Below are 14,119 nucleotides of genomic sequence, written 5' to 3'. Positions count from 1 at the left end.
TATATGCGAATATGTCTAGTCATACAGCAAATGTGAATAAAGCCTACTATAACATTTGCACTAAAGTGATAGCATTTTCCACAGCTGCCTGTACACTTGCCATGCAGCCATCTGTCTATTTGCAGATTCAAAACGACTTGAGATGGAGACAGATATGAACAATTGGCCCAGTCTTGGATCACTAATGGAAATAACAATAGAGCTCAAGTGCTGGAGGCTGTCAATTCTTGATCAGAAGTTTGGGATTAAATCCCTGCCAAGCTGCCACTGTTGGGCTCTTCATCAAGGCCCTTAACCCTCTCTACCCCAGGGGTGCTGTATCATGGCTAACTCTGAGCTCAGACCCCAACTTCCAGAGCTGGGATATGTGAAGAAAATAATTTAATTGTGCTGTAATGTATATGTGACAAAAACAAAGCCTTATGATATACATATTTTATATAATAAATATAAAACACATTTTGATACAAATTTTGATAAATACAATTTATTGTTAAGAATAAGAGTGAAAAATAGGAATAAAACCCTGTTTGCAATTATTTATCAAATTGATGATCTATCTATTTCTTTAAACATTAAAGATTATTTGTTTGTTGATTTGTGTCCATCTTTGGCAAGCTTTGATGTAAGAAAGAGGGAAAAGGCTAAAATTGATTCAAAATACATAATATTATTATCAATAATAATAATAATAATTATTATTATTATTACTAATGTTATTAGTATAATAATAATAATAATAATAATAATAATAATAATAATAATAATAATAATAATAATAAGCCTATTATAAACAATACAACAAATTTTGCATGTTAAAATCATAGTTTAACACATTATTTGCATTGAGTCTGAAGTATGAATATGAATGTACATATTTACATTTACAGCATTTGGCAGATATGCTAATATTACAAATATGCTAATACAACATATTGTGTGTTTCAAGGATTTTGCTGTAATAACGTTGCTGTTTGACAAAAACTCGACAACTGTATTATTATTATTATTATTATTATTATTATTATTATTATTATTATTATTACACACAAACCCAGTAGGTTACTAAAGAATACCATCGATAGCCTGCTGTGAGCGGAAATGACGCCATTTTAGAAGCTTTAAAAAAGTGGGAGGGGTTTATTTAGTCAGATACCCCAGACCACTGAGGTCGAGAATTCCGGGTCTTTTCACTGAGTCGTATCTTTTGAGTCGACTCTTTCGGCTCAGATAGGTTCAAAGCCATTTTGTTCAAACCGGTTCACCAATGATTGTAATTCTTGCCAAAATTCTTTCATTAATTATTCTTACTATACCTTTTAATTAACAATCTAAATTTCACTGGGTCGTATAAAAGCTGTTTAAATGATAATTAATATCCCTGCAAACATCCCTTTGTTGATAATCACCTTCACATTCAAAACAATCAACTGCATACATAAAGAAATAAGCACAGGCCGTGACTTTTACACTGCAGTGTTAAAGCATTGTCCATGTCCAAAAAAAACCCAATAAAAACAAAAACACACCAGGTGGCTCATGTATGTGAGTCGGCTCTCAATCCGAACCGATTCAAAGTGCCGACTCCTTTACAAACGACACCTCGTTAGTTGTCACTAAACCGGACACGATTTTGAACCGGGTGGTGACACAACACTGACAGGTAGAAGCTGATCGTTACCTAATTTTGTTTTAAATGCATGAACTGTGAATGGTGAGAATTGTGTTATGATTTGTGTCAGTGTGGAGAATCTGAGCTGACGTTTTGATAAAAGCCCTGATCTATCGGTGTAAACCTTGTATTCGAGCTGGTGGTTGATGTTCATCTGAAGGATTCAGCGGTGCGTTTTCAGCACAGAATGGCCTTATTATTCTCAGCTTTCTACATCTGCTGAAGGATTTCCGTTTAATGTTAGCTAGTTTTAAATTAGCCGATTTACCTCGATAGTCTGATTCGTTTGTTTCTAAATAATCTCTTGTTCAAAATAATCTCTGCCCCCCCCCCTTTAAACGGCTAAGAAAAATAATGACAACAGAAAGCTACCAACGTTTAGGATGCAATGTCAGTCAATTTATAAGAACATCCAAGACCTTGCACACAGCTAAGTGTCTATGCTAAGCTAATCCCACTTCCTAGCCCGTACAGCTAGCCAATAGATTAGCCCGCTAGCTATGTTTAAGGCATTCGCTCTTCTCCGCTACACTCTTGCTTGCTTACTGCAAATAAAGGTCCGAATTTCATTTACGCTTTATTAGAGTTTCACACTCTTGACTGACACCGTTTCTTGTTTAATTTGAGCCTTTAGCAGCTTAGCTTGCAGGAGAAAGCAAGCAGTCATGTTTCTGAAGACGAGCAGTGTTTTAACTCGTGTTGTAATCATTAATCATGCTGTAGATCACAGCACAGACGACACGGAATATTAATGGCGATCATTTTTTGGGTGTTGACGTGATGAGAGAAAGTTCAAACGGTTTTTACAGTAGTAATCTGATGACCGTGTGATAAACAGCTCGTAAGCAAAATGTTCCTTATATCTGGATGCTGAAAATGAAAGCTGTGTGTTTTTGCACCTGCTGAGTCCCAGTCTGTAGAGCTGCAGTAGGAATCAGGCCCAGTAAAGGGATACTGGGTTAGTTTCAGCTTAACTACTAGTACAATGTAATGTGAGTTTAACAGTTAAGTTAATGGAAATTTAAAGCTTCATTAAATCTATCTTTAAACATTCATTATGATCATTTTGAGGTGTAACATACACAGTAAAGTTACTAAATATAAATCCATTCAAGTGGCAAGGAAACAAGGAAAGGTTTAAGTTTAATACACTTATTTTCTCAGTGGAATTATGTACAGAAAGAAGAACCATAACATAATACTTCCTATAGTTCAGTATTATGTAAAACAAACAACCATTTTCTTTTATAGTTTCTCACAATTATATTAGAAGAAATGTGTTTCAGTTCAAGGTCATACTTTCTGGGCTTTTTATTGTTGTTTTATTTGTTTGTTTTTTAATAGTGCGGTCATTAAAATAATCCTTCAATGTGCTTAGCTCTTGGATTTCTTATATATACTTTCTTTATATCTCTGAGTATGAAACAGTCTGAATTTGGTCTGATTTTGCTGAAAGAAAAATCTGTCAGCTGTTTTGAGGGTTCTCCCATCGTAAACAATCCCTCTTCCTGTAGATTGGTAAATTTAAAATTATTATTATTATATTACATTATTATTGAAACCTTTCCAGGCATCAGTGGTATTCTTTCCTTTCTTGTTATTGGTTTAATTAATAACTATTTGTATGTTTAAAACAATTTGGTGAGGACTAAGTAGCAATATAACAGTTCTTCACATGGGGTAAAGAGTCTTTTGGTTTTCTGAATAAGTCACTGTATTGATCATGTTCTTGCATGTCAAAATATTTGGTGTGATGAGTTAAGGATTTTGTTTAAAGTTTGGGTGAAGAATGGCTGCATTTGAAATGATGTCAGCCATTATTTTTGATAAGATCTTATGTATTCCATCTCACATGTCACTGTCTCCGATGAACAGGTTTGAATCCAGTTGTGTCAACCATCAGCAATGGCCTTCAGTAAAGGATATCGCGTTTATCACAAGCTGGACCCGCCACCTTACAGCGTGATTGTAGAAACAAGAAGTCGTGAAGAATGCTTGATGTTCGAGTCTGGAGCTGTGGCTGTACTGTGTAAGAGAATGTTTAAGCACAGAACTGTATGCTGCTGTTGGTGATACGTTTTTTAGAAATAAGTTTGCTTCATGATATTCTAATTCCTGAATTACAATCAGATATGCATTGAAAGCATTTCAAATAGAAATCCCCGGATGAGTAATGTTAACAGTAATGTTGAGGCAGTTGTAATATCAAACATTTCGCTCTGTGTTAGTCACTTAAGGCTTCCTGGGATTTGTAATTTTCTGTTGTTCATTTGCAGCGGCTGCAGAGAAGGAAGCTGTCAAGAACTCCTACACCAAGATGCTGGATGCTTATGGGATTCTTGGGGTTCTTCGCCTTAATCTCGGTGAGTGAGGAGAGCCTCCTGGATTCATTAAACTTTTTTTGGGGGGGTTGAATTAAAGTGGTCAATTTTTATGTTCAGACAGTGGTAATATTTTATGAAGATATTCTTAATCTCCTTCATTACGAGGACACCAGTATATCAGTGTGCTTCATGGGATTTTAAGATGTCTATTATCCATACCAAATTTTCCAATTGGAATATTACTTTGCTGCATTTATTACACTTTATTATTATAAATCAGATACACATAAAGGTGGTGTCAGTGGTCCATTTTTTTTGCTTCATATTGCCAAAAAAATTGTTTCTTTGTGTGTGTGTGTGTGTGTGTGTGTGTGTGTGTGTGTGTGTGTGTGTGTGTGTGTGTGTGTGTTTGTATAATATAATTAGGAGACTCCATGCTGCACAGTCTGGTGTTAGTAACTGGATGCAGTTCTGTGGGGAAAGTGCAGGATTCAGAAGTGTTCAGGGTCACAGCCACAGATTTCATCTCCCTAAAGAACGATCCTTCAGATGAGGACAAGATTGCAGAGGTGCGAAAGATTTTAAACTCTGGCAACTTTTATTTTGCCTGGTCATCCACTGGAGTGAGTATGGACCTGAGTCTGAATGCACACCGCAGGATTCGAGAAGACACTTCAGACAATCGCTTCTTCTGGTGAGTTCACCAGCTTTCAGAGCTGGATATAAAGCTTTGCTTAAAGTATAGCTGTAGTAGGAATCGCCCCATGCATGGGCTTGAATAGTACAGGAAATGCTGTCACAATATTGAAATGATTACCTGGGTGTGGTTTGTATTTGCATGTTCTAGATTACTTGGCAGTAGCAGTTTCCACCCCTCCTTTGCAGATAAAGTCCAGTGTCTCTTTTGAATGTGTCAACCACTAGTTTTACTCAGAACGAACCATTTAGAAATAATGATGATATTTTGCTTTTCATGCCCTATCTTGCCCACATACTTATCCTCAGTTTGCACAGCCTGCACACATAGTTCCCTATAATTCTTTTCCCTTTTTTTTTATTTTTTAAAAACACTAATCTAAAGTGAACTTGCTGACATCAGAACATCACTTCCTGCCTCTCAGACCACTGCATGAGAGAATTGAAAGTCAAATACACAGCATTAATCACAGTCCTGTTTACTAACTTAATCTTAGTGATTCATTGAACCTTTTCTTCAAATCAGAAGATATATTCCTTAAAACCTTGAATCTTTTTTTAATTAATTGATTATAGCAAAAGCAACAGAATTGGCCTTTTGGGCTGAATTGGATATTTATGTGTATAAGTCGTTGACAATTTTTGTTGGACTGAATCAGGAATCAATCCCTGCATCTGCACCTAAAGCATTATGGAGTGAACTGTGATGACTGGCTGTTGAGGCTGATGTGTGGTGGAGTGGAGATCCGCACCATCTACGCTGGCCACAAGCAGGCCAAAGCCTGTGTCATCTCTCGCCTCAGCTCTGAGAGAGCAGGCACACGTTTCAATGTGCGCGGCACCAACGATGATGGCCAGGTGGCCAACTTTGTGGAAACCGAGCAGGTGGGTTGTTTTGATTTTGTAGTGGATTTTTATTATTCTTATTATAAATCCAGTCATTAGTGCATTAGTGTTAGTCTGTATATTCATTTATAATTCTGTATGTTCTGCAAACAGGTGATTTTCCTCGATGATACAGTCTCTTCTTTCATTCAAATCCGTGGATCTGTACCCTTGTTCTGGGAGCAGCCAGGCATACAGGTAAGTGCATGGGCAAGTTACATGGCTCTAGTTCGGTGTCATGTTCCACTAGAAATGGCATTTCAAGGTAATCATCTACTGCTGAATGTATTCAGTAAAGGTCACTGAGTCGGCACACCTACAATAGCAGCTGCTGACCATCTTATTCATGTTGTTGGAATAATTCTGTCCAGGGAATTTTGTCACATCTGAATCAAAGCCGCCATTCAGGCACAATCAAGATGGACACAAAACACAAACTGGTATTTGCAAGGCTCAGTTCCGCATCCGATTTGGTGTATGGTCTTTTTTAAGATGTCACTTTGTGCAATGTCAGTGGTTTTAATACAATGCTCCTTATAATTAGACCCAACATTCGTGGGAAAGCATTCAGATAGGGCTAAATTTACTAGACATCCTATCTTAAAATGTTACACAACACAAAGCAGCTCACAAAATGCATTCTCACTGACATTGAACAGAGGTCAGGCTTTACATGTGTCATTTCAGTAGGGATTTGGGGAAGGCATCTTTTTCTTCTGCTTCTCTTTTGCTTCATGCTGACTTCATGGTTTAAAATAGCAAGCGTATAGAAGATAGGTGCTTCTGATGTGTTTTTCAAAGTATCAGAAAGTAACCTGAGATGCTTTGAATGAGGCTGATAAGATGGGTGTTAAATATTTATGGCACAAAGAAGACAAGTTTACAAGTAGGTTGGAGTCCTGGTATTGTCTTGTGAAATGACAATGGTAAATTAACACCCAGTCCATACCAGTCCCTGTATTCACCGAACACAGAGCACACTTGGTAATAGTAGTCCTGTTTGATGGTCTCACCGTAATATAATATTACTGTAATATTATTGTAATATACAACCATGTACAGAATTATTGGCACCTTTCATGAAAATGAGTTCTCAGATTTAACATATGGCAATGTGGTACAAATTGGTTTTAATCTAATTAGCATTGTTGTTTTGGGTTTTTTTTTCTTTGAATATTTTCATGTAATCCTTGTCATGTAATGTCAGATTTCTGACATTCATGCTGAACATTTTGCCTTTATGTAATCCTCCTAGGTCTTCAGCTATATTTAAATGCTTATTTATTTATATCCAGTACCTGCACTGAAAGAATTTAAGGATTGAGCGAACGTTCATCCTGATGATTATGCACTATGTATATATGTATATAGGGCTTAATCATCAGGATTTCTTTTTGCTTTTCAGAGGATGAACATTTTTAACCATTTTTTAAATAATCTAGAGAAGGGCTAAGAATTTAGCTACTTATGTTTTTAAGGTGGAAAAATAAAGTTTCATATATATATATACAGTATATATAGCTTTTGTTGTTTCTCCAACAGTTTGAATGAAACGTTGTGTGTACATTTCTTTTTGACCATTCTCTTGAAGGCTGCCAATAATTCCAAAGTTGATAGTGATCTCTCTAAAGTTAAATAACAATTATATATTGTGTTGATCAGTGCTTATATCAGGAGAACATGTTGGTCCTGAATGTATTTTCTGTGTTGAGAGTTTGGTGTTCAGGGTTTTTTAGAGAATGTGTTATTAAAGTAGCATTAAGTTGTTTACAGTGGCAGAGAGGAACTAGTGAGGACAGTGTGCAGTGGGATGTGTCATAATCATAGTCTCACATACACACACACACACACACAGTACGTTCCTCCTCCGCAGTAAGGACTCACAGAGTATTCTTTCTGTTGTATATTTGTCAGCTATTCATGCTATTGTTAGATACTTATCTCAAACATTTTGCATGCAGCAACTGCATGTATCTTTAATAGTCAAATCTAATTCACAGAGTCTATCACTGTTTATTCCATGGACATTGTTTAAATCTGTTTTTCTTTTTTAATTTGCATAATTTTTTTTTAAAGCTCAGGAGCATAAAAGGAGCATAAATAATGACTTATTTTTTCTGAACCGTTTTGCTAAAATGTAGGTTTTTTAATCTAAGAAAAAAAGTGAGTAATTGGCAGACAAAAGATGATTGGCTGCTGAGAAGAAGTCGGCAACGCTAAGCGCTCTGAGTCTGACATTGTATCTGTAATCCTGCAGTGTTTACAGTGATGTTGTTGTGTTGTTACGCAGTTAGATGTGTGGCTTTTCACCGGTCAGAGTATCCGTAACGGGGGTGGTGGTGCAGAAGATTCTCAGATAGCTTTTGCCATGTAAGCAATTATGACTGCTTTGGATGTAAGGAAAACAGTCATTAGAAGCAGGGAACTGTTTTTAAAAGAATTAAATTAATGCAGTTTTGTTTTGGGTGTGCGATCATTGATTCACTGATGCTGTTTGGGAAGAGAAGTAAATGAAGGCTTGTAATGTGTAGGTGGTGTCCATTGTCATATGTGCTTTGTCTCTTTTGGTATTTCAAGGCTGACATATCGCAAGCTGGTGAAATGGTAAATGCTTGTCTTTCACTTTGTGTGGAAAAATTTCCACACAGGCAAATAAAGTCAGCCAATGCAAGCTTTGTATAGCTTTTGGAACGACGTTCTTTTGTTTCTGTTGTTCTTCTCTTTGTGTACTGTCTTTTTTTTATCTTCCTTATCGATATATTTTGTGTGATATTAATCTTTATCTATTTCGTCCGATCTAAAGGTCGGTTCCCACCGTGTCAAGCTGTCTCGCGGATTTGAGGCCAACGCCCCGGCTTTTGAGAGGTAATTAACACACTGCTCCCTGCTGGAACACTGCAGCACAGTCCCGCAATGACATCACTGTGGTGTCGATGTCAAATGAAGGAAAACATCTTGAATCTTGCCCCAATAAGGAGAATACTTTGTGTTTAATAATAATAATAATAATAATAATAATAATTATTATTAACTGTTAAGTGAATATTTATTTTATTTCAGCAATGTAGATCTAATCTAAAGAGAAAAGGCCAAAATCTATATTACTTAGGCACATCACATATTATACTGATCAGTCGTAACATTAAAACTACCAGCCTAATATTATGTAGGTTGCCGTACTTAGGCCATCCTTAAAAATATTCTTGTTTGCCGTAACCTGACCGACCCTGTCAATTTAGGGCCGACTCAATTTTTTTTTTTTTTTTTTTACGTTAAGTCCGACCGACTTGCCGGTTGTGAATTTGCGTTAAGACCGACCAATTTTTTTTATTCTTCAAACAACTAATACAAAAGCAATAAAATAATATTAATTATATTTTAGTAAGTATTGTAAATATATAAATTGCCTAGGCCTACATACAAACGAAGGCTACGTTCTTTCTTTTAAATAAAAACCCGTGACGTCATCTATGTTTACCGGATGTCCCACTATTGCCTGTGCGTTCGCTTCGTCTCATACTCTCATTCACCGTCAGAGTCAACGGTTCGCGCTTGGTAATGATGGCTGCGGCTGCAGTAAACAAAATGTTCGCGGTCACCGTTCAAAGTCACACGGGTTCGGGCACCATAATACATCTAAAAAATTAATTAAAACAGCTCGACGCCGCTTTAACTTGTCGGTTGCAAACGAGGTTTGCAATGATGCGCTCGAAGGCACGGGTTGAAGACCCAGTCAGTGACGTCACGATATGCTATTTGTTTAAATTCATACCCATGTAATCACCATCACCAAAATTGTATTTTTTTTCCATTGAAACTTGAAAAAAATATATAGACCTACCTACCTTTTTTAATTATTTACTTTTACTGTTACTGCAAACCAAAATATTTTTAAGGATGGCCATATTAAACCTGAGCAGCTATGACCCTGTCGATGGGTTAACTGGTTGTTGTTGATTGGACCACATTTGGTAGCTGCCAACCAGTGCATACTGGGCTACACTCCACAAGTCCTGTTGTTTTGGATGCTCTGACCCAGTCATGTAGCAGTCACATTTTGTCCCTAGTCGGAGTCACTCAGATTCTTACACTTGCCCATTTTTTCTGTTTCCAGCACATCAACTTCGAGAACTGACAATTTCAGCCATATAATCGTCAGTGGTTTTAAGCTTAAGACTGATTAAAATCTTTTTTAAGTACCGTAACAAGTTCTATAAATATGTATGTTTTTTATTTCGTTATTCTCTATGATTTTGTTTGCTCTCTAGTGATGAGTGATTAAATTGTAATAAAACATAAGAATCTTAAGCGGTAGTGGTAGAAGATGGATGGATGGATGGATGGATGGATGGATGGATGGATCTCCATGTGTTGAAACGCTGTAGCCATAGCCAGGAGACGAGTCTATAATTTTCTCCCTTTAAGACCTTAGAGTTTATGCCTGTAGTATAGAATCAAAGGGCTAATCAGCTTTGTTTAACAGAATGTCATTTATTCACTAGACCCTACAGTATGCTTTTTTCACTGTGCACAGGCCATCCTAAAGAAGGAACAGTTTGTCCAGTTTGCCTTCTGCTTTCACATACAAAGCTTGACTCGTTTCTCAAATCCTCCAAGTGCTGAACTAGACAGACTTGAAATGAAACACAGAACATTTATTTTCTTTACTTATCCTTCTGTACTACTCTGGAATATCACTGAAGCACTGTTGCTAATAGCAAACTAGGCACAACTCTACTGCCATTCAGTTCCCAGTGAATTTCTTTCTTTGTATATCCCAACTTTGGAGGTCGGCCATGTTGTAGCACCTCAGCAGCAGAAAGAGATAAGGGCCATGCTCATGGCCAAAGCTTGGAAACACTGGGGCTTGAACTCCTTCAATGAACAATCTTCTAATCAAAGCCCACGACCTTAACCATTTTTCTTTTTTAATTTTTTTTTTTTTAACAGCTCTTTTTTTTTTTTTTGTAGAATAATGCATTTGTCATTCTTACATCATATACGTATATTCCTACATCCTACACAGATTGTACATTTGTCTCTATATGCTCTACTTGTGTTATATGTACATAGTTATACATGCTGTGGATATAAACGTTCATTGTTCTTTTCATGTCGTGTTTGCAGGCACTTTACAGCGCTGTGGAGGCTCTATGGAAAGCAGATGATCATTAACCTGCTGGGGATGAAAGAGGGGGAGCACATGCTCAGTAAAGCATTCCAGGTTAGTTATTGTTTTTCCTGAAGTACTCTCCTGATATTGTAAATAATCCGTAGTCAATTTGTTCTTTACATAAATCCAGATGGAGAATTGCCTAATTATCTTAGTATAATTAGTATATCAGTTTAGATATTTACTTGTAATCTACTGTATGATATATTTGTAGTTGAGCTTCTGCATTCTTTTCGTGTGCATATTGCTGTGTTTCGACCCTTATTCGTGTACATCTTGGATCACACATGACCATTTGGGTCCATACAGAGTCACCTGAAAGCCTCGGAGCATGCAAGCTCTGTGAAGATGATCAACTTTGACTACCACCAAATGGTGAAAGGAGGAAAGACAGAGAAACTATTGACTGTGCTGAAACCACAGATAAGCAAGTTCCTGGATGACTGTGGCTTCTTTTGTTACTCTGCGGAGTCTGGGATTGAAAAGTAGGTATAAATGCTCTAGTTTAAAGGGTTTTCACATGTTTTTAATCCACTTTTAGCCAAAACCATCCTGAATTATTATTATTGTGTTTTTTTGGAGACTCTTTGGTATTACAATTTTCCAAGTTTATTTTTAGCTGTGCAAAATGTATTTATTTATTTATTTTGTCCCTTTTCTATCAAGATGTCAGACTGGGACTCTTCGAGTCAACTGTTTGGACTGCCTGGACAGGACAAATAGTGTCCAAGCCTTCTTTTCACTTGAGGTTTTTAATATTATTTACTGACCAATACTCACTAAGCCATCACTTCTTGCTTTAAATTATGCATAATCTCATTTATTGCTTAACTGTGATGTGGAAATGTCAGAGCTGTGAACTCACTAGTTAGTCTCAATATGCATATTACATACATTTTTCCCATCATTTCCCCAGATGTTGCCCATGCAGCTGGAGGCCATGGGTCTTACAGAGAAGCCCCAGCTGGTGGCACGTTTTCAGGAGGTCTTTCGCACCATGTGGTCAGTCAACGGAGACTCGATCAGCAAGATCTACGCTGGCACAGGTGCTCTAGATGGCAAGGCTAAGGTATACACCTTTAGATTCATAACCTTTTGCTCACATTCACTGGACACACCAGTAGGGTCTTTACTAAAAAGGCCCTGATAGAAGCTCCAATCATTTGTCTTCTTTTACACCACTGTGGACCTTTTGTCTGTCTCTTAACTCGTATGTGTGCTATTGTCCTCTGCTTTCCTCTGGAAACTTATCTACCTGACTGGTAAGTTTATGAGCCAGCCATGTGGCCCATTCATCTTTCTACTGTGTCCTTGTGTCCGAATCTTTGTGTATCTAGTGTGTTGTTCACAGTGAATGTTACCTTACCACTTCTGTAAGTGTCCATAAAAGTCTTTCTAAACTGCTGGAAGAAGTATTTACTATGGCATGCTGAAGTTGCGATAGAAAAGGGTGATGTTTTATAAAAAATAATATTTTTAACGAAGAGAAGAGTATTTTTTTTTTAAGTTAAACACACAAAGAACATTAATTCATTCCATTGTGTAGTGGATTTTTTTTTATTATTATTATTTATGAGTTTATTATGAAGATTTCAACCAATCACCATTTCATTCAATCCAATTTCATCCAATCACCAATTCAGTTACGGTAAATGATAACGTTGTTAATAGCAGTGCAGAGATAGTATTTGTTGTTTCATTTAAATGTGCATAACCACAATTTTCATGCATGTCAGTACTTTGAGGATTTCTCTTTTTTTTTTTGATTGTTGCTGCCATAATTGCTTGATTTCTACTTGATTTGTCAAACTTGCAAATACAGGGTTCATTTAAACTACCACCAGTAAAGACACACGTGTGATCACTTTCTATGATAGAAACACAGAAACATGACTGCAGTGTTAAAAACTGACATCAAGAGTAATTATTTCTGCATCTTTAGGTTTACTCCAAATCTATACATTTATGATTAGTATGCCTGTATGGTAATGTTAATAAAATATTTATAACTATTTCCCCAGACTCTTTATATAGAGTTAATATTAATAGTATTTCCCTCGATTTTGTGTAGAGATAAGAAAAGCTAGACAGAGACAGATAACTCAGTTAATCCTATGTGCTCTATGTACTGCTTTAACGTTCTGCCATCATAATATTTTACACAGATTAATGTGCCTAAATGAGGTCTTAAAGTGAGCCGGGTGCTTATCATGGATTTTTTCCTTTGTGTTTGTCTTTGCGGTGTTGTGCAGACGGGAAAGCTGAAAGACGGAGCTCGCTCAGTCACCAGGACCATCCAGAACAACTTCTTCGACAGTTCCAAGCAAGAAGCTATAGATGTTCTGAGGCTGGGCAGTACTCTAAACAGTGACCTGGCTGATAAAGCTAGAGCTCTCCTCACCACCAGCAGCCTGTATGGTATGTAAATGGCATGTTAACAATGCAGTTGAGCAATTTTTTTTTCAGTAGGGCAACAAGATTTTCTCTGTAGAGCAATGCTCTTTTTTGACATGCAGCACCAAAACAACCAAAGATCTGAGTGACTGTGACTGTTGGTGACTAGGTGTGGGTGTGTCCAGTGACGTGACAAAGTTGATGAATGTTTAATTTTATGCAAAATTGTGCTACTAGCAATGGGAGTGAAGACCGCAGAGCTCATGTGATCTGTGGCAAACCACACACTCTGCTTCTCCTTCATCTCATATTCTCCAAGATATATATATATATATATATATATATATATATATATATATATATATATATATATATATATATATATATATATATAGTGAATTTTATATACAAATGCTTTTTCTCCAAAACATATTTTAGTTCCAAGAAATAAATGTTGTTACCATGGCAACCAGTAGTATACCTACTGAAGACCAACAATTATATACAGAAATAAAATCGCTGTTGTGTAAAATCGCTGTTGTGTACAGACATGTACAGTATAGCAGGCACTTCAAATAATCTACGACTAATAATAAAAAGAAAAATCATTATTAAGATGTATAAGGATTGATATGTTGAGGTTTCTAGAAGATGTTTATTTAACATTTGTTTAAAGAGTCTCAGATGTCAGTTTTCTCTTATGTCTTTCGGGTTTTTCAGTAACTTCACAGTTCTTTCAAGATGAAGAAACAATTACTATTAGTAACTATTGCATCTCTCATACCTTCCACAACATTAAATATTTAGAAGTTTTTCTTTATTTAACATCCAATTGTAATCATGTGCAAGTTGCTGTGGTTCAAGAGGAATAAAACATGTCAGGAAGTGGTGCTGAGGGAAAATAATCATCTTTGGGGTGGTATTACTTCAGACTGTGGCATTGTTTACTTACCTATTGCAACACGGCTTGTCTTG

General features: G+C 36.5%; 1 protein-coding gene across 8 annotated transcripts in view; it reads left to right on the top strand.

The window, feature by feature from the left end:
- Positions 1-1,538: 1,538 nt before the first annotated feature.
- The window catches only part of synj1 (synaptojanin 1), a 29,423-nt gene continuing 16,842 nt past the window's right edge, over positions 1,539-14,119 (top strand). For 7 of the 8 annotated variants that reach the window (XM_027138115.2, XM_027138145.2, XM_027138121.2 and 4 more), the window contains exons 1-12: positions 1,539-1,663; positions 3,548-3,701; positions 3,949-4,035; positions 4,423-4,690; positions 5,352-5,577; positions 5,692-5,775; positions 8,381-8,442; positions 10,705-10,801; positions 11,060-11,235; positions 11,417-11,498; positions 11,667-11,819; positions 13,003-13,168. In XM_027138115.2, the coding sequence (XP_026993916.1) occupies positions 3,578-3,701; positions 3,949-4,035; positions 4,423-4,690; positions 5,352-5,577; positions 5,692-5,775; positions 8,381-8,442; positions 10,705-10,801; positions 11,060-11,235; positions 11,417-11,498; positions 11,667-11,819; positions 13,003-13,168 (1,525 nt within the window). In that variant the 5' untranslated portion in view covers positions 1,539-1,663; positions 3,548-3,577. The remainder of the gene's footprint in view (positions 1,664-3,547; positions 3,702-3,948; positions 4,036-4,422; positions 4,691-5,351; positions 5,578-5,691; positions 5,776-8,380; positions 8,443-10,704; positions 10,802-11,059; positions 11,236-11,416; positions 11,499-11,666; positions 11,820-13,002; positions 13,169-14,119) is intronic. The other variant, XM_027138106.2, reaches the window with a different exon arrangement.

The sequence above is a fragment of the Tachysurus fulvidraco genome, chromosome 20 (genome assembly GCF_022655615.1).
Source record: "Tachysurus fulvidraco isolate hzauxx_2018 chromosome 20, HZAU_PFXX_2.0, whole genome shotgun sequence".
Taxonomy (NCBI): Eukaryota; Metazoa; Chordata; class Actinopteri; order Siluriformes; family Bagridae; genus Tachysurus; species Tachysurus fulvidraco.
This window is presented reverse-complemented; position numbering and strand designations above follow the sequence as displayed.